At 39.4% G+C, this 26,016-nt stretch overlaps 1 protein-coding gene across 16 annotated transcripts in view; it reads left to right on the forward strand.

Annotated features, from left to right (window-relative positions):
* PRRC2C (proline rich coiled-coil 2C) overlaps positions 1-26,016 on the forward strand; it is a 95,854-nt gene that overhangs the window by 31,378 nt on the left and 38,460 nt on the right. For all 16 annotated transcript variants that reach the window (XM_045084592.1, XM_045084600.1, XM_045084603.1 and 13 more), the window contains exons 6-16: positions 558-781; positions 3,816-3,898; positions 5,032-5,165; positions 5,242-5,329; positions 6,373-6,517; positions 7,917-7,970; positions 9,976-10,597; positions 18,473-18,642; positions 19,063-19,309; positions 21,554-21,764; positions 22,974-25,223. In XM_045084592.1, coding sequence (XP_044940527.1) covers positions 558-781; positions 3,816-3,898; positions 5,032-5,165; positions 5,242-5,329; positions 6,373-6,517; positions 7,917-7,970; positions 9,976-10,597; positions 18,473-18,642; positions 19,063-19,309; positions 21,554-21,764; positions 22,974-25,223 — 4,228 coding nt within the window. The remainder of the gene's footprint in view (positions 1-557; positions 782-3,815; positions 3,899-5,031; positions 5,166-5,241; positions 5,330-6,372; positions 6,518-7,916; positions 7,971-9,975; positions 10,598-18,472; positions 18,643-19,062; positions 19,310-21,553; positions 21,765-22,973; positions 25,224-26,016) is intronic.

Below are 26,016 nucleotides of genomic sequence, written 5' to 3' on the forward strand. Positions count from 1 at the left end.
TAGAGGCTGCCTGCTGAAGAGATGCCTTGTAAAATCATTTACCTGTTTCACTGAGTATAGTTTTACCAGATAATATAGTCACTAAATTTGCCCCCTTGGGGCACAGGTAACTAGCCATAGTAGCCTGAAAACAGATGAGGGCATCATTGTCACCACCACAGGACTACTATCCCTCTTCCCTCAGGACACCTCAGGTAGAATAGTGACTTTAATCTCTATACCAAATATTGGTAAAGCTCGGTAGAGAAGTTCTAATAATTTCTTCCCCAACCACAGTATTTACTTTTGGTGGGACCCTCTTGGTCCGTCTGCTCTGCTTTGGAAGCCACTGTTCTTGATTACCTAACACTTTGAAAGGAGTAGGGCCTAGATTAGATTTTCACTGCCTCTTCACTGTGTTGTTACTCTCTTGAATTTTGAAATATGCCTTGTTTTATTTCACCGTGTTCCATTTTTAGCTTTTTTCTTATGCCCCTGCCCCCTTTTAAATTTCAGTACTGAATTCTGTGGTGCTCTTTCTTTGTTTTAATTGAATTTCTTACCTTTCTCCATACCAGATGTTGCTTGTTGGAGAGATGGTGGTAAGTCTGCTGGCTCACCTTTGACATCTGACCAAGATGAAAAGCTCTCTGCCCAGGATGAAAGCACAGCTGGAACATCAGAACAGAATGATATTCTCAAAGTGGTGGAAAAGAGGATAGCTTGTGGTCCTCCACAGGCCAAACTGAACGGACAGCAGCCTGCTCTTGCTTCCCAGTACAGAGCCATGATGCCTCCTTATGTAAGTATTGTTAAAGGAGTGAGTTGTTAAATAGGTTTTTGCTCTGGGTTCCAAGGAGAGAATTACAATGGGGGAAAGTTCAGGTCTTTATTTGCATTAACATCTAACTAAAAATAACCATTTCTCTCGATTATGGATGCAGGAAATAAATCACAGAAGTATCAGGAGTACCCTGGTTTTTATCATTAATAGGGATCATATATATCCATTTCCTGTCAAAATGGTGGGTGTGGCAAAATACATTTAGTGATACTTCAAAGTAGTTATTAGACCCATGGGTAGCCCCACTCTTTATTTAACGAAAAAGCACATATATTACCATATCACAATTTTTTTTTAAAAATACTGTGTTAACAAAATTTTAGCGTAAGTGTTTTTCTTTTGTAGTACTCTGTATTTTAAATTATGAATTTTAAAACAGACTGCTAAAGAGTGGTTCATGGCACAAAAAAGGTTAGTATGTGCTTTAGTTCTAAAGTTTTCGTTGGTAAACATACCTTTACGTTCTTTTTCACTTCTCATTATGGAATACTTTGAACATATTAAAAAACAGAAATAATAGTACAGTGAACTTCCCCCTTCTTCCATATCTACCATCCATCTTCAGTAGTTAACAACTTGGGGTCAGTCTTGGTTGAGCTATTTCCCACCACCTCCATTTACTAGCAACATCCTAGATACATGATTTCATCCATATGTATTTTAGGTTGTATTTTAAAACATGAAGACTAGGAGAAGAATCCACCATGGCGTTATACCTAAAAGGATAGTTTTTGTTCTTTTATTTTTAAAAATTTTTTAAAGATTTGTTTATTACTTATGGGTGGGGTAGAGTGGGGGGAGGGAGAGTCTTAAGCAGACTTCACCCTGCGTGCAGAGCCTGACACGGGCTCAGTCTCACAGCCCTGAGGTCACCACCTGAGGTGAAACCAAGAGTTGGACACCCAACTGACTGTGCCACCCAGGTGCCCCTAAAGAGTTTTAAAAAAATACCAAGTCAGTATTCAGATTTGTCTGATTATCTCATGATTAGGATCCAAATAACATCTATTCTTTGAGTTGATACTTTTCTTAGGACACCTGTTATCTTTGGTAACTCCTTTCCTCCATACCACTCCCCCTCCCCCCCTTTTTTGAGCTTGTTAGAATTTATTTGTTAACCTGTGGAGTTTCTCATAGTCTGGGTTTTGCTGAATCTGTGTTTGTCGTTTTATTTAATATATACTTGTGACCCATATATTTCTGTAAACTAATGGGTAGATGTGGTGCCTCCTGTGAAACGATACGGTAAATTACATGTGCCCAAGTAAATAAACTAACATTTTTTAGGGGACCCTTCATCTCAAGAAGAGTCAAAGGTCTGGTTCTTATATTTATTTTTATTATGATTTAATTCCTAAGTATTCAGGCTCTAAATACCCATATTTTTTTCACATTTTCTATTTCTTTGTAGTATTTAATTATTCTAGGGTAGAGGAGGGAAATAAATAATTAAAAAATAATTTTTTTAATTTTAGGAGTATGATAAAAATTAGTCTTATATGCTGACCTGGTCTTGAAAAATTATTTACACCTACTGTTGCCTAATAGTTCCAAATTGTTCTTCCGCAGAGCCCTGAAGTTTAGGCTTGGGGCGGGATGTAGACGGGAAATAGTTTCAAATCGTTCTTCCGCAGAGCCCTGAAGTTTAGGCTTGGGGCGGGATGTAGACGGGAAAGTTTTGATCGCGGAGATCAGGTGGGCTCTTCTCCCGGTGGGGCAGTCATTCTATTTGAATAAGGTATTCCGCTAACTAACAAAAACAAAAGTGTTCTTAAAACCATCACTATATATTGAGAATTTAAAGATAGTTTCTACAGTTTTTTTGTGGCAAATTCCTAAATTTTAAGCATTTAGTACGTGAAATTAATCTCTCTGCCTGAGGGATCTAATGAAACTTTACCTGTGAACATTTGCCTCCAGCTGTGTGTTTGCTGACTTTCAGTACACAGCGATGTAACCAGAAATTCTTAGTATTCACCAGACCAAAAACTTCTCCATTTGAGCTTCAGCTGCTGCTTAACTTCATTAAGTTTGCTCTAACCCTAGTTAGAAATCGCCTCTTTAGATGGAATGATAACCTTTCTTCAAGTACAGAGTAATTTCTTTACCTAACAGGATTTTGTTGTTGTTACTGTTTTTTATTTAAGAAAAGCTGATCTGTTTCAGGATATAAATTAGTATTCAAGGTAGTACAGTCTTCCTTCTTTTCTCTTCTTGCCTGCCTCCCTCTCCTTCCTCCCCACCCTCTCTCCTTCCTTTTTTCTCCCTCTTTCCTTCTTTGCTTTCTTCTTTTTGTATTTTGACTTGGTTATAAGCAGATAGTTACAAGCATGTCTTTTGACATCTGTTCCCTTCTCTTGGTGTTTTTGTCTTTATAATCTAGCTTTAAACTTCTAAACTTAGTTTCTTGAATCCAGGTTAGCATAGAGAGCAGTTGAGGATTATGATCTGTATACTAACCTGAATCGGGATCCACCTGTTTCCCACCCATGGGAACTCTCCGGTACACACCGTCTTCCTCACTCCCTTGGGTTATGGACCATACTTTTATCTAAACTGAATTTCTCTTTACCAATAAATCCGTCTTCAGTTAATCTACATTATGATGAAGTGTCACATTATTTTCTTTCAAGTCTTTAAACTTAAGGCTTTGCAGTTCTCTGGGGTGCGTGCATGTTGTCTTTTTAGGTTTTTCGTGTTGGTACGTAATTGTTTATGTTATTTTGGTAATGGGATGGCAGAAGTTCTTCCTAGGATGTGTCCTAGTTATTACCTCTATTTGTAAAGTCTTGCTAGATGCAGTTTCTTGACAGATAGCTTGTTACTGTGAGTAAATGATGATATATATCAGTTGATAGAGCTAATTATTCATAGGATGGTTTATTAGAATCTTACTTTCTGTAAATTATAATCTCAGATTTAGTTAGGGTAACCCTTTTTTTACATATATAACTTGGTTACAAATTTTTCCAATTTTGTTTTCTTCATTCAGATGTTTCAGCAGTATCCGAGGATGGCGTATCCTCCTCTTCATGGTCCCATGAGGTTTCCACCTTCTTTATCTGAAACAAACAAGTAAGGCTATTAAATAATAAAAGTTGCCAAAGCACAAAGGCACATATGTGCTCATTAAGATTTTCTGGAGGAGGTTGGAAGGAAAAAATAAAGATTTCCTGGAGGTTGAATGAATTATGGTGATTGATTCATTATTTTGACCTCAGAATAGAGTTGCCAGGAACAAATAATTGACTTTTTTTTTTTTAAAGATTTTTATTTATTTATTTGATAGAGAGAGATCACAAGTAGGTAGAGAGGCAGGCAGGGGGTGGGGGAGCAGGCTTCCTGCTGAGCAGAGAGCCCCGTGTGGGGCTCGATCCTAGGACCCTGAGAACATGACCTGAGCTGAAGGCAGAGGCTTCACCCACTGAGCCGCCCAGGTGCCCCAGATAATTGACTTCTATAAGACACAACAGTACTTTATTCTTCTAAAACTTTAAATTGGGGGTACTTGGGTGGCTCAGTCCATTAAGCATCTGCCTTTGGCTCAGGTCATGATCCTACCATGATCCTAGGATCCTGGGATCAAGCCCCAAATCGGGCTTTCTGCTCAGGAGGGAGCCTGCTTCTCTCTGCCTCTCTGCTCCTTGTGATCTCTGTCTCTCTTAAATAAATAAATAAAATCTTTAAAAAAAAAAACAAACCCTTTAAATTGACATAAGATTCTGAAAACTGAAAATCATGTCCCTGGTAAGACGTGATAGTTTTTTATCTGTTCTTCTAATTCCATGGGTTAAATGACTTCCCATTTTCTTTTTTCTTTCTTTCTTTCCTTTTTTTGCATAATGTGAGACTTGAGCATTCTCCTCAATGACTTTTCTTAACATTCTTTATTTTGATATTAGTATTAGGCTTAGCCATATAATTCTTTAACATATTTGTTTTATCTTAAATTTTTGGCAATTAAAAAAACCCATTTTCTGATATTAAATACTTGTAACAGAATTATATATATTGTCCTGAATTTATGTATTAACAGAATTTCTTCATAACACATGTCAGGTACAAAATATTTTGTATATTAAGACGATAGTATATTAGACAATACTAATGTTGAATTGAAATGAATTAAATTTTAGTCTTTTGATATTTATGTAATTTATAATCATTAAAACTTTGTATCTTTTCCCCTCATAACCTCTGTTCATTAGAGGCCTTCGAGGAAGGGGTCCACCGCCTTCATGGGCCTCTGAGCCTGAACGCCCCTCCATCCTTAGTGCATCAGAACTGAAGGAGCTTGATAAATTTGATAACCTAGATGCCGAAGCTGATGAAGGTTGGGCAGGTAAGAGGCAAAATTAATTACTTTTAGTTCTTAGATGTTTTTAAACAGTCAGTCTGAATTTTCCTTAATTTAATAGGTGCTCAGATGGAAGTTGATTATACAGAACAGCTGAATTTCAGTGATGATGATGAGCAAGGAAGTAGTAGTCCTAAGGAAAGCAGCAGGTAAGCTGTTGGATACCTTCCACGAGTGATACTATGAATTCATTCGTATAACATTATCCATCTGTGCAGAGGCTTCATCAATAGTCCTTTGTTCTCTTTTTATAGAATTTCTGTATTTTACTCCAAGAACTTACTGAGTTGGGAAGGTGACTATTGAGCCAAATTTTAAAAGTACAGCTAATCAAGGAACTAAAATTTTATGCTTCTAAAGAAAATACATATGTTTAAAAAGATGTTTAGATCCTAACCATCTAAATGGTGATTTCTTGGAAGACCACATCAGGGACTATTTCAAACTTGTTACTTGCTTCATATTTACAAAACTAGAGAAAAATCACTTGAGTTACTGGAACTGCCTCAAGTCTTTGAGTTTTTACACTTCAGCAAGCAGCATTAAAGTTTGAAGAATGGGAGCTTCACATCTCTTCTCCAATATAGGAGCATCAGAATCAGAAATACATGAGTTATATACCATAAAAATTGGGCTGTTAAAATATAAGGTGCTTGCATGCACACGCTATTAGTCGCTAGACAATTTGGTAGAGTTGGTAGTTTTTAGCCATGGGATTGTAGTATACTGCTGTTTCGAGATCAGTTATGAACTGCCTTGCACTTGTGATTAAAAAAAAATACTGTAGTTTGACTTCTGTCTTTTCATTAAGTCAGGATAAATTAGAACACAGGTATTAATTATAGTATTACTTGGTTGCATTTAGATGAGACTTTTGGGGTTGGAGTGATACAAAATGGTGGGGCTGTAGTCCTTTGTGAAGTTGTATGTCAAGTGTGAGTGTCCGTATTTGACAATTATGCTACTGTACTTCAGACCTTGTGATGATAACTTGGCTAAACCCAATTCCATATGGATATATGGCATAGAATGAATGAATGAATGAATACACTACTAGGTCACAAGACCATCTCATTCCTTGATATACTCCCCCCCCCCAACCCATATACAAATAATCTTATATAGACAAAACACTTTTACTTATGGTGTAGTCTGTCTCCTTTCTTACTTCACCTGGATTTTGATTCCTTAGTGAGGATCAAGGTTCAAAAGCTTCTGAAAACACTGAAAACCGAAAAGAAGCAGATGAAGCTCGCAACGCTCAGTCCTCTTCTCAGATACCTGCCCAACCATCGCTGTCAAAAGGTCCCTATGGGAAGGGACCTCCGTTTAACCAGGTTTGTTGGACTTAAGGAGATCATATTCACTACCTGAACTTTCATTGAATTCATCATAAAGTTGAAAGAAGAGTTAGGAAGGAAATTATCTTTTGTCTTGAGTAGTTGAAGATGTAAGCCACAATTTTATTGCATATTTACAGGAACTGTCAATATAGTAGCTAAAATTATTAAATAGAAACTAAAATTTCACTTTTTTTCTGTCTTGTAATAGTGTGGTCCTATTAAAGTCTGACAAGAGTCTGACACTTACTAAGTTTTTATAAACTGTTTTTCCAAACATTGCTAAGTGCTTTATGGTTGATTGAGTATTCTGTAAATTCTAGTCAGTATTCATATGTGAAATAGTATGCTGAGTAGGAAAATCACATGTAAGGAGTAGAGAAATCTCTTAAGTGTGAGTCATTTTGAAGAACATTGTTAAAGAAAGGAGGTAATGTAGGTAAACAGATACACTTGATCCTACTTCCAAGAAACTGCATTGCAAGCTGGGAATTAAAAAGGGCTGTCGTCCAGAGAACCCACTCCACACCTAGTGCCCTCAGCATGTAGTTGTTGAATTCATTCAGAACAGATGAGAAACTTTCCCTTCAAGGAGATAAGGTAGGTAGCTAGCAGTCTCTGTAAAATGAAAAGACATCAGGTATCATTTGCAAGACAGTGTGACAGCTGGTGTGGCAGAGCGCACGTAGTGGGTTCTTAGCGCATTCTCTGGAAAAGGTTTTGCCAAAGACTCGGTACTTGAAGTGGGAATTAACCAGGAAACAAAGGGAAGAGAGAAATTTTAAGCAGTGGTAACATGTTCAGAGTAGAGAAGCATGAGAAAGCATGGCACATTCTGTAAATCTCAAGTAGTTTGATACAGGAAAGGAGTTAAAAGAGCTACGTGACAACCAGTTGTTCAATGTGTGCTCTTCAGGGAAGTTTGAATCTTGTCCTTAAGGCATTGGTTAGTCATTGGAGAATTTGTGAACTCTGAAAAAGAATTTTTCAAGTTTTTTTTTAATAATAAAATTCATGTTTCATGTGACTTTAATTTACTGGCTTAACATGGGGAGTGATAATTCCTTTCTTAGAAGAGAATAGAGGAATATCATATGCCATATCTTGGTGTCTTGATTTGTGTGTGTGACATTGAGGTATATATTAGCAAGTGAATAGGGTTGTAACTGTAGCAAGTGAGTATGTATTGTATTTGATTCTCAATATGTTCTAGGTGTTTCATTTCTTTAGGTAAGTTTCTGCATTTAGTTTGCCATTAGGAAAAAATTCAGAGAAAGAATAGGGCTTACATAAATAAAATTTCAAAACTAAAGGCGTACTTAAGTACGTTCAGAAATATTTCTAGTTAGATATCTTTTATCTGGTTATTTTGTAATAGTCCTTATCTTTATAACAGGAACGTGGACCATCTTCACACCTGCCCCCACCTCCAAAATTGCTTGCACAGCAGGTAAACCTTAAATGCTTCTTTGCAGTCTCTATGTATTATTTGTGGTGTATGTATTTTTTATGTATTTTGACTTTGTTTTAATGGAAAGATTTCTGTATGTTTCTTATTTAATAACTTTCTGAAACAATTATGGATATTACCTTGTTCTTTGCGTTTCTTCCTCTTTTTCTGCTCCTCTTTATTCTCAGCCGATATGCTTCCTCCTGATTTCACTAAGAAGATGAGAAGCAACTGTTTTTCCCATTTCAGTGCCCTTCCCATTCTGACTTCTTCCTGGCCTTGCTGCTAAGACCAGCCCTTCTACTGCCCCTTGCTTCCATCTCTTTCGCTCACCGGTAATATCACCTCCCATCTTAAGAAACTTTAAGAAAATTCACACCTTCCTTAACCCTTACTACCCTCCTTACTACTATAGTTTCCACCCTATTTCTCTGTTCTCCTTGGTGGCGAAATAGTTTTAGTGAGCTATTTACGCTTACTGTGCTCACTTTCTCTCTCATCTAACCCTTTCCAGTTACACTTTTTCATCACCTCTATACCTTTGAAACTATTACTATGAAAGTCAGTAATGGTTTCCATCTTGCCCAGTTCAGTTCTCTTGTCTCCGTTTTACTTAGTTTCAGTAGCGGCTGACATAGCTAATCTTTCCGTCCTTCTTAAAAGACTATTTTTTTTACGTTTAAGACATCACACTATTGTGTTCTCTTTCTTTGGTTTGTATTTTCTTTTGTGCCTTTATTGAAGGGGGGAAGTGCACACACACATACACAACAGGAAGCGGGAGGAGCAGAGAGAGAGGGAATGAGAGAATCCCAAGCAGACTCCCCACTGAATGTGGAGCCCGGCACAGGACTTGATCCCACGCTCTGAGATCATGACCTGAGCCGAAATCAAGAGTCTGACACTTAACTTAATAAGCCACCCACGTGCCCTCGGTGTTGGAGGGTTAAGGGCTGTGTTCTTATTCCTTTTTCTGACTCTTTCCCTGGAAGATCTTATATATGTGCTTGTGGAACTTATCTGTAGCCCTTAAAGTTCTACCCTAACTTCAAGAGTTACATATTTAGTGATCAACTAAGCATCTTTACTTGGATTTCTGCCAGATAGGTCCAGACCATAAAATAGAGTAATAGTAAAATAGAGAGTCTAGATCATATATATCTATATATTTTATATTTAGTCCAGTGTTTTCATCATCCCGTTTTCTCCGTTGTAAGGATTCTGACTGGTTATGTGGCTTTCCAGATTTCTTTACCCTACAAGCTAATAAAAATGAGTACTTTTTATTTTATTTATTTTATTTTTATTTTAACATTCCAGCGCTTCAGGTGCTCTTATCCTGCTAATTTTCCCATAGTTACTGGCAGTGGTTGTCATTGTTCTAGAACGTACCAGTTCGAAGTCTTTCAGGTGATGCCTACGTTCCACTGTGGGTTCTGGGTGTGCATTTCTGCAGCTTTCAATTCAGAGATCAAGAACTGTCTGTACAGGCTGATTTCCAGGGATTTCTTCTTCTGTGAAGTGTCGGCAGTAGTCGTGTCTTCGTCTTCACTTAGCATCTCTGGCTGGCTGTTTTTCCCTGTAACTGCACCTTTTGTCTTCTCAGGGCTCACATGACACTGTTCTGCATCTTCATGGACTTTCTCTCTAGGGGTTCCATCGCTGAGTTACGAGCACTCACATTCTAAATTCCTTCGTGTCTAAATTTAGATTTTGAAATCATGTTGTGACAGCTTCTTATTTTATTCAACAAATTCTTTGCACAGTAATGTCTGCCACAATAAATAGGTATGTGGCCTAGATTAATTGTTCTGGTCTTAGTTTGGAGAATTATCTAAATATTTTCCCCATGTTACTACTTGTTTGTATTTTCATATGTATGCTTTATCAGAAATAGTCATGACATTTTGTCGAGTTTTTCCTTCCCTCTTCATGTCTGTGATACCCATTGTTATTTGGAACTAGATCTGTCATATTCACCTTATCATTTATTGTAATGTTGCAGCATCCTCCTCCAGACCGACAGGCAGTGCCTGGAAGACCAGGCCCTTTCCCTGCCAAGCAGCAAGTGCCAGATGAAGATGAAATTTGGAAGCAAAGACGAAGACAGCAGTCAGAACTTTCTGCGGCCGTGGAGCGCGCTCGGAAACGGCGTGAAGAGGAAGAGCGAAGAATGGAAGAGCAAAGGAAGGCGGCGTGTGCGGAGAAGCTGAAACGACTGGATGAGAAGCTCGGCATAGTGGACAAGCAGCCGCCTCCAGAGGAGATGAGAGACAGGGAGCGGGACAAAGAGCGGGAGCGAGAGAAAGAACTCGAGAGGGAACAAGAGCGCGAGCGAGAGAAGGAGAGGGAGAGAGAGAGGGAGAGGCAGCAGGAGAAGGAGAGAGAACTGGAGAGAGAGCAGGAGAAGCAGAGAGAGCTGGAAAAAGAAAGAAAGCAAGAAAAAGAGAAAGAACTAGAAAGACAGCAGGAAAAGGAAAAAGAACTGCAGAAGATCAAAGAACAGGAAAAGGAATGTGAGTTGGAGAAGAAAGAAAGGGAAAAAGTGGAGGAAAAAACTGAACACAAAGAACCTACTTTAGAACCTGTGGTAGAAAAACCAGAAAGTGAGACCAACTGTAGTAAAGGTATGAGAGTCTTGTTCTTATGTAGGAGGCTTCATAGTGCGGCTGGTGTGGGTGTCCACGTGTGTTTGATGTATGCATGTCATCCACATGAAAACGAGGTTTCTTTTGTTTTCAAGATTGATTTTATCAACTTATTTACAGAAAGAGCATGTAGGTGCACATGTGTGTGAGCAGGGGGAGGGCAGGGCGAGAGTAAATGTCAAGCAGACTCCCCACAGAGTATGGAGGCCAGTGTGGGGCTGGCTCCCAGGATCTTGACATTGTGACCTGAGCCAAACTCAGCAGTCAGATGCTTAACCAGCTGAGCCACCCAGGCATCCCAATTGAGGGTTTTTGTTTTTTTTTTTAAAGACTTTATTTATTTATTTGGCAGATCACATGTAGGCAGAGAGGCAGGCAGAGAGAGGGAAGGAAGCAGGCTCCCCGCTGAGCAGAGAGCCCGATGCGGGGCTCGATCCCAGGACCCTGGGATCATGACCTGAGCCAAGGGCAGAGGCTTTAACCCACTGAGCCACCCAGGCGCCCTGAGTTTTTTTTTTTTTTTAATAGAAGCTGAATTTTATTGGAGACTTTAATATGCTCTTTTCCCCTATTTTTTTATTATGGTGAGATATATCTAACAAAATTTAGAATTTTAACCATTTTTAGGTGTACAGTTTAATGGTATTAAATACATTGATGATGATGTTCCATCATCACCACTGTCCGTCTCCAGAACTCATTCCATCCTGTGAGACTGAAACTGTACCTGTTAAACAATACTTCCCTCTTCTCCCCTGTTCTAATTTCTGTCTCTGATTTTGACTGTTTTCAAAAGTGCCTCATACAGAATTGGTCTTTTGGTGAATGGCTTATCTCATTTAGTACAATGTCTTACAAGGTTCATCCATGTAATGGCATATTTCAGAATTTTCTTTTTAAGGCTAATAATCTGTATATAAAACCACATTTTGCTTACCTGTTTATCTGTTCATGGGCACTTGGATTGATTCCATATTTTACCCATTTTGAATAATGCTGCTGTGAATGTGGGTGTACAGAGACCTTGTTGAGACCCTGCTTTCATTTTTTTTGATTACATACTCAGAAATGGAGTTGTTGGATCTTACGGTAGTTCTGTTTTTGTTTGAGGAACCACCATACTGTTTTTCACAGCAGCTGTACCATTTTACATTACCACCAGCAGTGCACAAGGGTTCTAATTTCTCCACATCCTTACTAACATCTGTTACTTTCTGGGGGGTGGGGTTTTGATAGTAGGCTTCCTAGTAAGTGTGAGGTGGTATCTCACTGTAGTTTTGATGTGCTCTTGGCCAGTGATTAGTGATGCTGAGTATTATCTTTTCATTTGTTTGTTGGCCATTTGTGTATCTTTACAGAAATGTCCAAGTCCTTTTCCGTTTTTAATCAGATTGTTGCTGCATTTTAGGAGTTTAGATAGGTTGCCTTTTCACTTGATATTCTGTTCATGTACAGAACTTTAAAATGTACATGAAACCCATCTATTTTTTTCTTTTGCCTTTGGTGTCAAGTCCACGAAGTCATGGCCAAATCTGATGTCATGAAGCTTTTGTTCTGTTTTCTTCTAAGAGTTTTATACTTTCATGTTTTACATTTACATTTTTGACCTGTTGTGTGGTAAGTTTTGTACATTGTGGTTGGGTAGGAATTGAGCTTCGTTCTTCTGTGTGTGAATATTCAGTTTTCCCAGTACTGTTGTTGGAAAGACTGTTCTTTCCCCCTTTGAATGGTCTCAGCAGCCTCTTCTAAAATCATTCGACTGTGTATGTGATGGTTTATTTTGGGATCTTGATTCTATTCCATTGCCCTATCTGTCTGGCTTTATGTTAATGTCTTACTGTTTTTATTACTGCAGCTTTGTTGCATGCTTTTATTTTCTAAAGATTCTTATTTATTTATTTATTTGACACAGAGAGAGGGAGAGAGAGAGATCACAAGCAGGCAGAGAGGCAGGCAGAGCAGAAAGCCTGATGTGGGGCTCAATCCCAGGACACTGAGATCATGACCCGAGGCTTAACCCACTGAGCCACCCAGGCAACCCTGTTGTATGCTTTTAAATCTAGATATGTGAGTCCTCAATCTTTGTTAAGTTTTTCATGATGTATGGGTGTTTGTTTTTGTAAAGAACACCGTTGAGATTTTCACGGGAATTGCATAACTCTAGGTTGCTTTTGGTAGCGTTGATAATGTTCACAGTAAAGTCTTGCAGTCTGTGAGCATTGGGATGTGCTTCCATTCATTTATGTCTTAATTTCTTCCAGCAGTATTTTGTAGTTTTCATTGTACAAGGCTTTCACCTCATTGGTTAATTCTTAAGCATTTTATGGGTACCTTGCTGGTTTAGTCGGGAGAGTGTGTAGCTCTTGATTTCGGGGTCATGAGTTCAAGCCACACATTGGGTGTAGAGATTACTTAAATAAAAACCTAAAAAAAATTCTAAAGGATTTATTTTATTCTTTTTGATGCTATTATAGATGGAATTGTTTTTGTAATTTCCTTTTCCGATCAGTCGTTATTAGTATATTAGAGATGCAGGTAATGTGAGCAGATAATACAGTCTTACATGTAGAAAACTCTAAATCTCAGGGGACCCAGAATAGCTAAAACTGTCTTGAAATAAAGTAACAAAGCTGGAAGACACACACACCTGGATTTAAAAACTTAACTACAAAGTTAGTGTTGTAGGAATTTGTTCATTTCACCTTGCTTATTCTATTTGTTGGTATATACTTATCCATAACACTCTCATAATCCTTTTTATTTCTGTAGAATTGGTAGTAATGCCCCAATTTCTATTTCTGATTGTAGTAGTTTGAGTCTTCTCTCTTTTTTTCTTCGTTGACCTGCCTGGTTAAAGGTCTGTCAATTGATCTTTTCAAAGAATCCACTTGTAGCTGCATTAATATTTTTCTATTTTCCTATTCTCTCTGTTGTGGATCTCTGTGTTGATCTTTATTGTCTTTCTTCTGGTAGTCTTGGGTTTACTTTGTTATTCTTTTCCCTTACATTGTAACACTAGGTTTTGAATTGGAGATCTTTATTTTTTAATGTAAGCATTTATAGCTGTAAATTTGCCCCCTTTGCACCACTTTTGCTGCATCCTATAAATTCTGGTATGCTGTGTTTTTGTTTTTATCCATCTCAAGTATTTTCTAATTTCGCTTGTCATTTATTCTTTGATCCCTTAGTTGTTTAAAAGAGTGTTGTTTAATGTCCATGGACTTGTGCGTTTTTCTGTTTCACTTCTCTTTTTTGATAATTAACTTTTGTTAATGTCTCATATAAGCAGAAAATGCTTTATATGAGATTTATCATTTTAAATCTATTGACTGTTGATATTGTGGCCTAATGCACAGTCCGTTTTGGAAAATGTCCTGTGTGCATGTGTGAAGAACGTGATGTCTGTTGTTCGATGGCGTGTCCTGTAAGTCTGTTAGATCTGGTTGGCTTATTGTATTCAGTCCTTTGTTTCCTCACTGACCTTCTGTCTGGTTGTTCCATCCATTATTGAGAGGAAGGTGTTGAAGTGTCCAACTGTAAATGTACAGTAGTCTGTCCCTTCAGTGCTGTCGGTATTTTGCTTTCATACATTCTGATGGTCTGTTATTAAACATATTAAATATGTAAAAATATTTATAATGGTTATATGCTGCTGCACTGAACCTTTTATTAGTAGTACATGTCCTTTGTCTCTTGTAAAACTTTGAATTCAGAGCCAGGCTTGTCTGGTATTTAGCATAGCCACCTTGCTCTCTTGGTTCCTCTTGCTATGGAATATCTGTGTTCATCTTTTCATTTTCAATCTGTTTGTGTCTCTGGATCTTAACTGAGTTTCTTAGAGATAACCTGTAGTTGGATCATGTGTTCAGTTCAGTCCATTTTAAGTAAGTAATTGATTAGAAGGGACTTATTTCTCATGTTTTGGTATTTGGGTTTTATATGCCTTATGTCCATTTTTGCCCCTTGTTTCCTGGATTACTGTCTTTTGTGTTTAGGTGATTTTTTTTGTATTGAAACATTTTTAAATTCCTTTCTCATTTCTTTTTGCTTATATTCTGTAACTATCCTCTTTGTTTTGACCATGGGGATTACATAAACATGCAAAAGTTAAAACACTAAATTTATACCAGTTTAACTAATAATACACAAAAATTCCTGGGGTGCCTGGGTGGTTCAGTGGGTTGAAGCCTCTGCCTTCAACTCAGGTCATGATCCCAGAGTGCTGGGATGGAGCCCCGCATCTGATTCTCTGCTTGGCCGGGAGCCTGCTTCCTTCTCTCTCTCTGCCTGCCTCTCTGCCTACTTGTTATCTCTGTCAAATAAATAAATAAAATTTCTAAAAAAAAAAATTCATTCCTTTTCCTTTAACAGTTACATTTGTATTCCCTTTGGTTGTTGCTATCAGAGATTTACATCTTTAACTTCGTATCCCCAGAAACAAACTACTAATTAATTTTAAATGCATTAGTTGCTTAAATCATGTGGAAAACAATATGGAGTACAAACCAAAATGTAATGTTACTATCTTTTAGATTAATAATTGGCTTATTTAAAGAAATAACTCATTTCATAAATCACGTGGACATAGAGTTACCTGCTACTACTGCCTTTTATAATTGCCCATGTATTTGCCTGTATTGTTTCTTTGTCATGCAGTTTTAGTTTACTGTGTGCTTTCCTTTTCATTGTACTCTGCAGGACTCTTGAGCATTTGTTGGATGGCAGGTCTAGTGATAATGAACTCTTTCATAGCTTTCATCTGGGAGTATTTCAATTTCTCCTTCATTTTTGGAGAACAGTTTTGCCACATATAGTATTCTTGGTTGATAGTTTTTCGGTTTTGTTTTGTTTGTTTTGCTTTTAATACTTTGAGATGCCTTCCAGCCTCCAGTGTTTCTGATGAGAAATCAAATAGTTTTATTGAGAATGCCGTGTATGCGACTTCTCCTTTAGTGCTGTCCTGCTGCTTTCAGGATTCACTCTTCGGCTTTTTAAAGTTTCATTATAAGGTGTCTCAGTTTGGGACTCTGAGAATTTGTAGAGCTTCTTAGAAATATATTCATGCTTTCATCAAATTTGAGATATTTCTGGCCATAATTTCTTCAAATAGTCTCTTTGCCCCTTTGTCTTTCTCTTGCTTCTGGACTCCTTCTCCGTGTGTATGTTTGGTCTCTTGATCTTGTCCTATAGGTATCTTAAGCTCTGTTTATTTTTTTGCTCTGTTCCTCAAACATAATTTCCATTATCCTATCTCCAAGTTTGTGAATTATTTCTTCCACTTGCTCCAGTGTGGGTTTAAATGTAAGGGGAGTGTGCCTGGGTGGCTCAGTTGGTTAGGCATCCGACACTTGGTTTTAGCTCAGGTCATGATCTTGTGGCTCTGTGCTCAGCGGGAATCTGTTTGAGGATTCTCTCCCCCTGCCCCTCCTCCCAGTTGTGTGTGTGTGTGTGCACACTCTCTATCATAAATCTTTACAAAAAATGTGAGGTGGGAGGTACGTAGCTCATACTGTGCTAAGAGCTCTAATTGACTGGCATTAACCATAGTTTATCACAAGTAGGCAGAGAGGTTGGCAGAGAGAACAAGGAAGCAGGCTCCCTGCTGAGCAGAGAGCCCGATGCGGGGGCTGGATCCCAGGACACTGAGATCATGACCTGAGCCGAAGGCAGAGGTTTAACCCTCTGAGCCACCCAGGTGTCCCAGTAAATTTCATTCTTAATGAGCAGTTTATTGTTAAAATAGAAGTAGTCCTATTTTGGGGTGCCTGGCTAGCTCAGTTGGTTAAGTGTCTGCCCAGGGTCCTGAGATTGAGCCCTGCATCAGGTGCTCAGAGGGGAGCCTGTTTGTCTTACCTCTGCCATTCCATTCGCTTGTGTTCTCTCTCTCTCTCTCTGTCAAATAAATAAATAAAATCTTCAGAAAAAAAAAGAAAAAAGGTAGTTCTGTTTCAGTCTGTTTCCTGTTACAGAAATAATGAAAACTTTTTTTTTAATCTCAAAACTTACAGTCTTTCTACAAGATCATGCTGCTTGAAATTATATTACAAAGTTACTCACAATTTTCCTTTAATTTTTTACTTAGAGTCATCAGACTTGGCTCTTTGTTAAAAAAAAAAAAAAGTTGAGTATGTTACCTTAACTTTTTTTTTTTAACTTATTTATTTGACAGAGATCACAAGTAAGCAGAGAGGCAGGCAGAGAGAGTGGGGGAAGCAGGCTCCCCGCTGAGCAGAGAGCCGGATGGTGGGGTTTTATCCCAGGACCCTGGGATCATGACCTGAGCTGAAGGCAGAGGCTTTAACCCACTGAGCCACCCAGGCACCCCTTAACTTTTTTTAATGAGATAAGGCAGGCCCCTGTCAGATTTAATAAATTTTTGTATTAATGTATGTAGAAATAATTTGATATTGATAATGGGCTTTTGTTATGTATCACAAGCACAGGTTGCTCATAATACTAACAAAGTAAAATTTCTCACCATAGAAGTGAAAACCACGGGCACATTATGAGTGAAAACCACAGGGTAGCTCAGTTGTTAAGCATCTGCCTTCGGCTCAGGTCATGATCCCAGGGTCCTTGGGATTGAGCCCCGCATTGGGCCTCCTGCCCACTGGGAAACCTGCTTCTCTCCCTCCCACTCCCCCTGCTTGTATTCTCTCTCTTGCTATGTCTGTCTGTCTGTCTGTCTGTCTCTCTCAAATAAATAAATACTATCTTTTAAAAAGAAGCAAAAGCCATTGGCTTAGCTTAATATTGATGATTACTGTCAGCCTTAGGGAATCTCATTAACAGATGATGAGAAAGGACTATAGATTCAAAATAAGGAAATTCACATTTTAGTCCTTGTTCTGTCAGTGATACAGTGATTAATTTAACTGTCAGACGAGACTGTCTACACCATTTATTTATGCTTTTCTTTTTAATCATTATTTCATGGTGCTTTTATTTTCATTCACATCTCTATTTTTTATGGCAGTTTAACTTCTGCTGGGTTCATCAGCATGATGTGCACTTTTGATTTTTAAGTGTTGGACCTACTGGCTCTCTTTTCTTTCTAATACTTTATTTTTCTTTTTACAACATTCTTAATATTGAATGTAATGCCAGTAAGAAAATATGGTTTGTGATTCTTGAGAGCATGGTTTTTACATTGGCACAATAAACTTCATTAAAAAATTCATCCCTAGTTTTCTGAGAAGAGGATTTATAACAAGCTTGCTTTGTAATTGTGACAAATGACATTGTCTAGAATGGATATCTTTTTTTTAGGATGAGAAATTGTTATTTAGTTAGTAAATAAATATGTATATGGTTCTTTTTGGTATCATTCTTGATACTCTTTACATAGAATGATAATTTATTTGTTTGAAGATAGCCATGATCACTATTGTCAGACTTCGATTCATTAGTTTCTTTATAGATAATCATCTCTTCTTCAAAAAGCAAACTGTTGTGTTACATTTTATATTTAGGCCATAAGTGTTTTCACATAAGTCCTCGTGAACCGCAGGTAAATACTGACAGGATTAATAGCTATGGAAACAATGGGAAATAGGTAGTATTTGATGTTTTTTACTATCACAAATTATCAAATACAAATTTTTGGTGTAACTTGGACCTGTGATCTCTAAAGAACCTGGCTTTGAGGAAATCTAAGGTTTTGTTACTTCATTGTTAACCTCATTGATTGCTACCAGTATTAGAGTACAGAACAGTTTTTTTTGGCCGTTAAGGATGCTTTCTTCCTCATGAACCTTTTTAAAAATCTCTAATAATTTTATGCCAGTGCACACATCTTGTATTTGGTAAGTGTCATAGGTGAATATCGTTATTTTTCACCCTTTTTTTGGACAGAGGATGATGCAGTTTTCACTCGACAAGATAGCAGTCGCGGTGAAAAAGAGACCACACAAGTGGCACATGAAACAGAGCCAGAATCGGGCTCTCAGCCTCGACCTGCTGTGTTATCTGGTTATTTTAAACAGTTTCAGAAGTCTTTACCACCTCGATTTCAGCGGCAGCAGGTAACAGTAAAACATTTTATCACGTATGTGTGATTGAAAAGGTTACTCAGTAGTCTGAGAAGTAGTTTGACACGAAACGTAAAATACACAAAGCACAAAAATTTTCCATAAAATTCTTTACCTTTTTAATAGAAGGTTGTTGATAGTGGATTTCACCATAAACTTCTGTGTCAGTATTCTCTCCTCTGCCTCATTTATAAACACCATCCTCCTTTCTGGGGAATATTCTCTAGTATAATTAATGCGTGATTCAGTCCGTAAGGCCAAAATGTCATGCCCGATCTTGTGTTCTTTCGACTTACCATCTCTCGCTGTAAACTGTCTGTGGAGTTCTTTTCCCTGTTACTTTCTGGTACGGTTGATTCCGTTGATTTATCCCGTGGAGCTACAGTCTCAAGATGTGGGATCCTGCCTTCTCAGGAGCAGATGAAGCAGCAGCAGTGGCAGCAGCAGCAGCAGGGTGTGCTCCCGCAGCCCGTGCCTTCCCAGCCGTCCAGCGGCGCCGTCCCTCCGCCGCCACACAGACCTCTCTACCAGCCCATGCAGCCTCACCCTCAGCATCTGGCCTCTATGGGTTTTGATCCCAGGTGGCTCATGATGCAGTCGTACATGGATCCTCGGATGATATCCGGTAGACCGGCCATGGACATCCCGCCCATTCATCCCGGTGAGTGGAAGTCGATGTGTGGCTCACTGGCGGCCCCGTGGGTCGTCATCCTGCCGTTCCTCCTCTGATCTAGGAAGAACTTAAAGTAGGGTGCTTAGATGTATTTTTTAAGATTTTATTTATTTATTTGAGAGAGAGTGCATGTGCACAAGTGGGGAGCAGGAGTAGAGGGAGAAAGACAAGCAGACTCCTGCCCAGCAGGGAGCCCAACTCAGGGCTCCGTCCTACGTCCCCAAGATCATGACCTGAGCTGAAGTTGGATGCTTAACAGACTGAGCCACCCAGGTGCCCCTAGATTTTTTTCTTTTTTTTTTCTTTTAAGATTTTGTTTATTTATTTGATAGATAGAGAACACAACTGGGCAGAAAGGCAGGCAGAGAGAGAGAGGAGGAAGCAGGCTCCCCGCTGAGCAGAGAGCCTGATGCGGGGCTCAATCCCAGGACCCTGGGATCATGACCTGAGCCGAAGGGAGAGGCTTTAACCCACTGAGCCAGCCACCCAGGCGCCCGATTTTTTATTTTTAAAGATTTTATTTTAGAGAGTGAGTGAGCACACATGAGTGGGAAGGGCAGAGGCAGAAGCAGAGGGAGAGAGCATCTGAAGCAGATTTCCCAATGAGGACGGAGCCTGACATGGGCTCAGTCTCCCAACCATGAAGGATCACGACCCGAGCCAAGAGCAAGTGTCAGACATGTACCCAGGCACCCCAGGTTGCCTAGATTTTTTTTTTTTAATTTAAAAGATTTATCTTTTTTGAGAGCAAGAATGCACACAAAGGCTAGGGGAGGGACAGAGGGTAAGACAGAGAGACTCTGAAGCAGACTTATCACTGAGCAGGGGGCCTAATACAGGGCTCAGTCTCAAGATCCTGAAATCATGATCTGAGCTGAAATCAAGGGTCAGACACTTAATTGGCTGAGCCACCCAGGCGCTCCGAGGGTGCCTAGATTTTTAATCAAAAAGTCTGTAACTTTCAGCACAGAGTAGTTAAGTGCCAGACACTGTATCATATATGTGATAATACCAAAACACTAGTTCTTTTCTGTTTTGTAAATATTTAAAATTTTTTTTAGTCTGAAAATATTTTCTGTCATTTGCTAAATTGTTTTCACTCTTTTAAGTGTTAAAACATTTAAATTTTGTCCCTGTATTCTGTATTCCAGCTTTTCAGTTTTGTCTGCCAAATACTTGAGTTTTCCCATGGGAAGCTGAAAGCAAGTGGATCAGTAGTGTTGCATGGAATCTGTCAGGATGAATCCAGAGAATTCATGAGCAGAATGCTGTAGAGGAAAATTTGGGGGGTGTTAAGATATGATCAAGAACCATGTCTTGGGATGCCTGGGTGGCTCAGTGTGTTAAGTGTCTGCCTTTAGCTCAGGTCATGATCTCAGGGTCTTGGGATCGAGCCCCGCATTGGGCTCCCTGCCCAGCGGGGAGCCTGCTTCCCCCTGCCCCTCTCTGCTTGCCTCTCTGTCTGCTTGTGATCTCTGTCAAATAAATAAAATCTTTGAAAAAAAAAATCATGTCTTAATTTCAAAAATTTCTACTGCAATTTTCAAATTTAAGAGGCAGAATAAATAGCATTGATCAACTAATTAAACTAAACTACATGGAATTATCTGTAAGAAATATTTTCTCTGGAAATCTGTCACTACTGGTATAATCATCACTATGTTTTTATTAACATGCACAGAGGTATCATACATGTTATTTGATAGGCATTATATATATATATTTTTTCCTTTAAAAATAGGCTGCTGTTAAGGTTTGCTTTGTTTGTTTCCTCAGTTCTTAAACCTTTTTTTAAGATTCTATTTATTTGGGGGGGGGGGGGAAGAGGGAGAGAAGCAGGCTCCCTGCTGAGCAGGAAGCTTGATGTAAGGCTTGATCTGGGATCATGACCAGAGATCCAAAGTCAAAAGCCCTAACTGATTGAGCCACCCAGGTGCCCCCTCTTAAATCTGTTTAATAGCAACAGTAAAAATTTCATTCACAGAAAAACTTGAATAATTTTCATTGATCGTTTCTTGAGTTCCTCACTTGACAGAAAGGATTTCTTTAGCTCAAGTATAGAATTCCAATATAGAATTCTAAATTAGTATTTATAGTAAGAATATATTGGTATATACTATATGTAATAGTATATATAGTATATTATTGTGTACTATAATGTGTATAGTAATATATACTATGTAGTATGGGTATAATGATTGTTTTTCCCAACTTTTTCCGACTTTTTTAAAGGAATGATTCCTCCTAAGCCATTAATGAGAAGAGAACAGATGGAAGGATCAGCTAACAGTTCGGAGTCATTTGAGCACATAGCACGATCTGCAAGAGATCACGCAGTCTCCCTGTCTGAACCTCGTGTTATGTGGGGGTCGGATCCCTATCCTCATACCGAGCCTCCGCAGGCCACTACTCCCAAGGCAACAGAAGAACCTGAGGATGCAAGGTAATTATAAAAATTATTAATACAAATTGAATATTGTGGTAAAATGAAAACTGTAGTGTCCCTGAAGATCATTTTGATTTAGGACTGAGTGACAAATCTGATTACCTCCCTTTTAGTTTATGTCATTTCATTTTTGGACATGCTTGCTTTTTCCGTCATTTCTGCATCAGAGCATTTTGTCACCTAGTTCTGTACACTTGAATTAAATACTGAAATTCCTGTTGTATGTAAAATTGGCAAGTTTCTACTATTTGACATGTAGTCTAGCTTAAAGTGTTGATACAGTTTTCCACTAATGAAAAATGGTAGACATTTGATTATCAGTACCTCATGGAAGTCTTCTAATGCCAAGATAAAGACAAATACTAATTGACAGAGATAACTTGAAGCAGATAATTGGTGATCTGTAGTAACTTATAACCATAAACTTAGAACTTCTTCCCTTTTATCGACTCTATTTTGTAATGCTGATTCTTTGGGGAAGAAAGATCTATTCTAGTGTATTCTTTGATTATAGAAGGGAATTACTAGTCTTGATGGATTAAAAATTCACATCAGCATGGCCTAACTTCCATGCTTTTTTTCCTTAAGGAATGAAGTTCATTTGTGATTGTAGGGAAACAATATAATGTGGCAGCTACCGTCAATGAAATTTTGAGTGTTCAGTACAGTATTGTTAACTATAAGCATGGTGCTTTTACAATACATTTCTAGAACTTTTTCATCTTGAAAGACTGAAACTTTATATCCACTAAGTAGCCGATAATTTCCTTGTTCCTCCGAGTCCCTGGCAATCAGCATTCCACTTTATGCTTGGATGAGTTTGATTACGTTATATACCTCATATAAGTGGAATCCTACAGTGTTGTCCTGTGCTTACTCGTTTCTCTTAGCATAATGTTCTCATCCATCTGGTAGCATACAACAGTATTTTCTTCTTAGTGTCTAAAGGACACTGTATTATATGTACATACCACATTCTCTTACTCCATTCATCTGTCAGTGGACACTGAGGGCTGTTCCTACCTCTTAGCCATTGCAAATAATGCTGCACTAAACTTTTTAAGGAGGCATAAAGATTAGGGTCCTTTTAAAATTGTTTTTATGATTAGACATCTGTGGTTTGTAATTAGAGGGATTATTTTGCTGTATACTTGTGAGAAGGGGCTTGTCTTGGTAGTTATGCTTCTGAATTCTCATTTTTTTTAGGTCTGAAGCCCCACGGGATCAGGAACAGGTTACTGCTGCTTATCCTGTAGAACATAGTCAATTAGAGGTTCATCCAAAAGCAGACTTTGTCAGAGAATCCAGTGAGACAGAAGCACAAAAGTTCTTAAGCAGATCTGTGGAAGACGTTAGACCTCGTCATACCGACACAAACACTCAGTCTGCTTGTTTTGATATACCTGATCAAAAAACTATAGGCACTCCTCAAGAAGAGCGAATTTCGGCTGGAGAAAGCCTGCCTGCCCGGAAAAGAAGTGTTTCCCATGGATCTAACCATACCTCAAAATCAGAGGAGCAAAGAAATGACCCATCTGCAAGCATTCCTAAAGTAACCAGCAGATGCCTTGATTCAAAGGAACCAGCAGAAAGGACAGAGGAAAAACCAAAGAAGGATGGCTTTATACGATCTTCAGAGGGACCAAAACCTGAAAAACTATATAAATCTAAGTCCGAAACTCGTTGGGGCCCAAGGCCAAGCTCCAACAGAAGAGAAGAAGGTAACGATAGGCCTGTGAGAAGATCGGGTCCCATTAAAAAACCCATCCTTAGGGATATGAAAGAGGAGCGAGAGCAGCGGAAGGAGAAGGAAGGGGAAAAGGGAGAAAAGGTCACCGAGAAAGTTGTGAAACCTGAAAAGACTGAAAAGAAAGATCCTCTTCCTCCAGTGCCACCGCCTGCAGCACCAGCCCAGCCACAGTCGGTTCCACCACCACCTCAACCAGAACTGGAGAAATTACCTTCAGCAGAAGCTTCAGCTGTGGTTCAAAAGCCACCCCAAGATGCCGAGAAGCCCTCGGAACCTGTAAGTAGTGTTGAGGTAGAGCCTGTGGCTAAAACTGTGAACCAGCCAACTGTCCCCGCACCAGCAGTCAAAGAAGAAAAACAGCCTGAGAAACTTGGTAGCAAAGACCTTGTTTTAGAGCGGCCCCGACCGGATTCCAGACCTGCAGTTAAAAAAGAATCCACTTTACCCCCTCGGACCTATTGGAAAGAAGCTAGAGATAGAGATTGGTTTCCAGATCAAGGATACAGAGGTCGAGGCCGGGGTGAATACTATTCCAGAGGCCGAAGCTATAGAGGTTCCTACGGAGGGCGTGGCCGGGGTGGGAGAGGGCACGCTCGAGATTATCCTCAGTATAGAGACAGTAAGCCACGGCCAGAGCATGTGCCCTCAGGACCTCTTCGACAGAGAGAAGAAAGTGAAACACGAAGTGAGAGCTCTGATTTTGAAGTTGTTCCTAAAAGACGACGACAGCGGGGTTCTGAGACTGACACAGACAGTGAGATTCATGAAAGTGCGAGCGATAAGGATAGTTTAAGCAAAGGTAAACTTCCCAAAAGAGAGGAGCGGTCTGAAAACAAAAAGCCTATAAAGCCTCAGTCTTCTTTCAAGCCTGAAAATCACATCCGAGTAGATAACAGACCTCTAGAAAAGCCTTACGTGAGGGATGATGATAAATCTAAACCAGGCTTCCTTCCCAAAGGAGAGCCCACACGGCGAGGCAGAGGGGGGACGTTCAGACGCGGTGGAAGGGATCCTGGAGGCCGACCGGCTCGCCCTTCCACCTTACGGAGACCCGCTTACAGGGACAATCAGTGGAACCCAAGGCAGACAGAAGCTCCTAAACCAGATGACGGAGAGCCACCAAGAAGACATGAGCAGTTTATTCCTATACCAGCAGATAAACGGCCTCCAAAATTTGAACGAAAATTTGACCCAGCTAGAGAAAGACCCCGACGACAGCGTCCTACCCGACCTCCGAGGCAGGATAAGCCACCTCGATTTAGACGTCTGAGAGAGAGAGAGGCTGCTTCCAAAACCAACGAGGTAGCAGTGCCCACGAGTAGCACCGTTAATAATGTGGTTCAAGAACCAGTTAACCCTGCTGGGGATGTTTCTGGGAACAAGACACCAGACTTGTCTAACCAGAACTCTTCAGATCAGGCAAATGAAGAATGGGAAACAGCTTCTGAAAGCAGTGATTTCAATGAGAGGCGTGAGAGAGATGAGAAAAAAAATGCGGATTTGAATGCACAAGCAGTTACAAAGGCCGGAGAGAATGTTTTACCTCCAAAAAGGGAAATAGCGAAGAGAAGTTTTTCTAGCCAGAGGCCTGGTGTAGATCGCCAGAATCGGCGTGGCAACAGTGGTCCACCCAAATCCGGAAGGAATTTCTCAGGTCCTAGAAATGAACGGAGAAGTGGTCCACCATCAAAAAGTGGGAAGCGAGGGTGAGTACTTTGTTTTCGCTGTTAATTGCATTGGTACCTGAAAGCTAAACTGGCAAAGAAGCCAGTCTGTGTGGAGGACCCCAGACATTGGACTCCCCTAAACTTCTTGTCTGTTCTCAAAGTAATGGTGCTTGAGTGAGAGAGGTTAATGGGTTTCAGGAGTCTTTGCCTTCTAAGTTACCTTTTCCAGAAGAGTCATCTTAAGAATTTGTAGCTTTGGGAGAATGTATACATCTAGGGAGGGACCTGTACAGTGTCTTCCTTTTGGTAAGATTTTTCTTTTTTTTTTTTTTTTTTTTTTTTTTTGGTAAGTCATCTTACTAATAATGGGCAACCCTCCTTTTTCAGTTTCTCTTTACAAAACTCTGGGGCTCGTAACTGTCTTCTGGGACTTAAATGAGTACGTTTTAACCATGTGCTTTGTCACTCTGTACTGGTTGCTAGAAATGAATATGGAACCTAAGAATAAATTATATCTTCCTCTTGAGTTGGAGATAGAGTAAATGATCCAGCTGGATAGAGGCCCAGAACTGCCACCAAGGCCACGAGTAACATAAATACCGTTGGATTTATTTTTTTTAAGATTTTATTTATTTGACAGAGATCACAAGTAGGCAGAGAGAAAGAGAAAGAGAGAGAGGAGGAAGCAGGCTCCCTGCTGAGCAGAGAGCCCAATGTGGGGCTTGATCCCAGCACCCTGGGATCATGACCTGAGCCGAAGGCAGAGGCTTTAACCCACTGAGCCACCCAGGCGCCCCCCACCCCACTGTTGGATTTATTTTTAAACAATTTT

The sequence above is a fragment of the Mustela putorius genome, unplaced genomic scaffold, assembly GCF_011764305.1.
Source record: "Mustela putorius furo isolate JIRA1106 unplaced genomic scaffold, ASM1176430v1.1 tig00000785_pilon_pilon_pilon, whole genome shotgun sequence".
Classification (NCBI taxonomy): domain Eukaryota; kingdom Metazoa; phylum Chordata; class Mammalia; order Carnivora; family Mustelidae; genus Mustela; species Mustela putorius.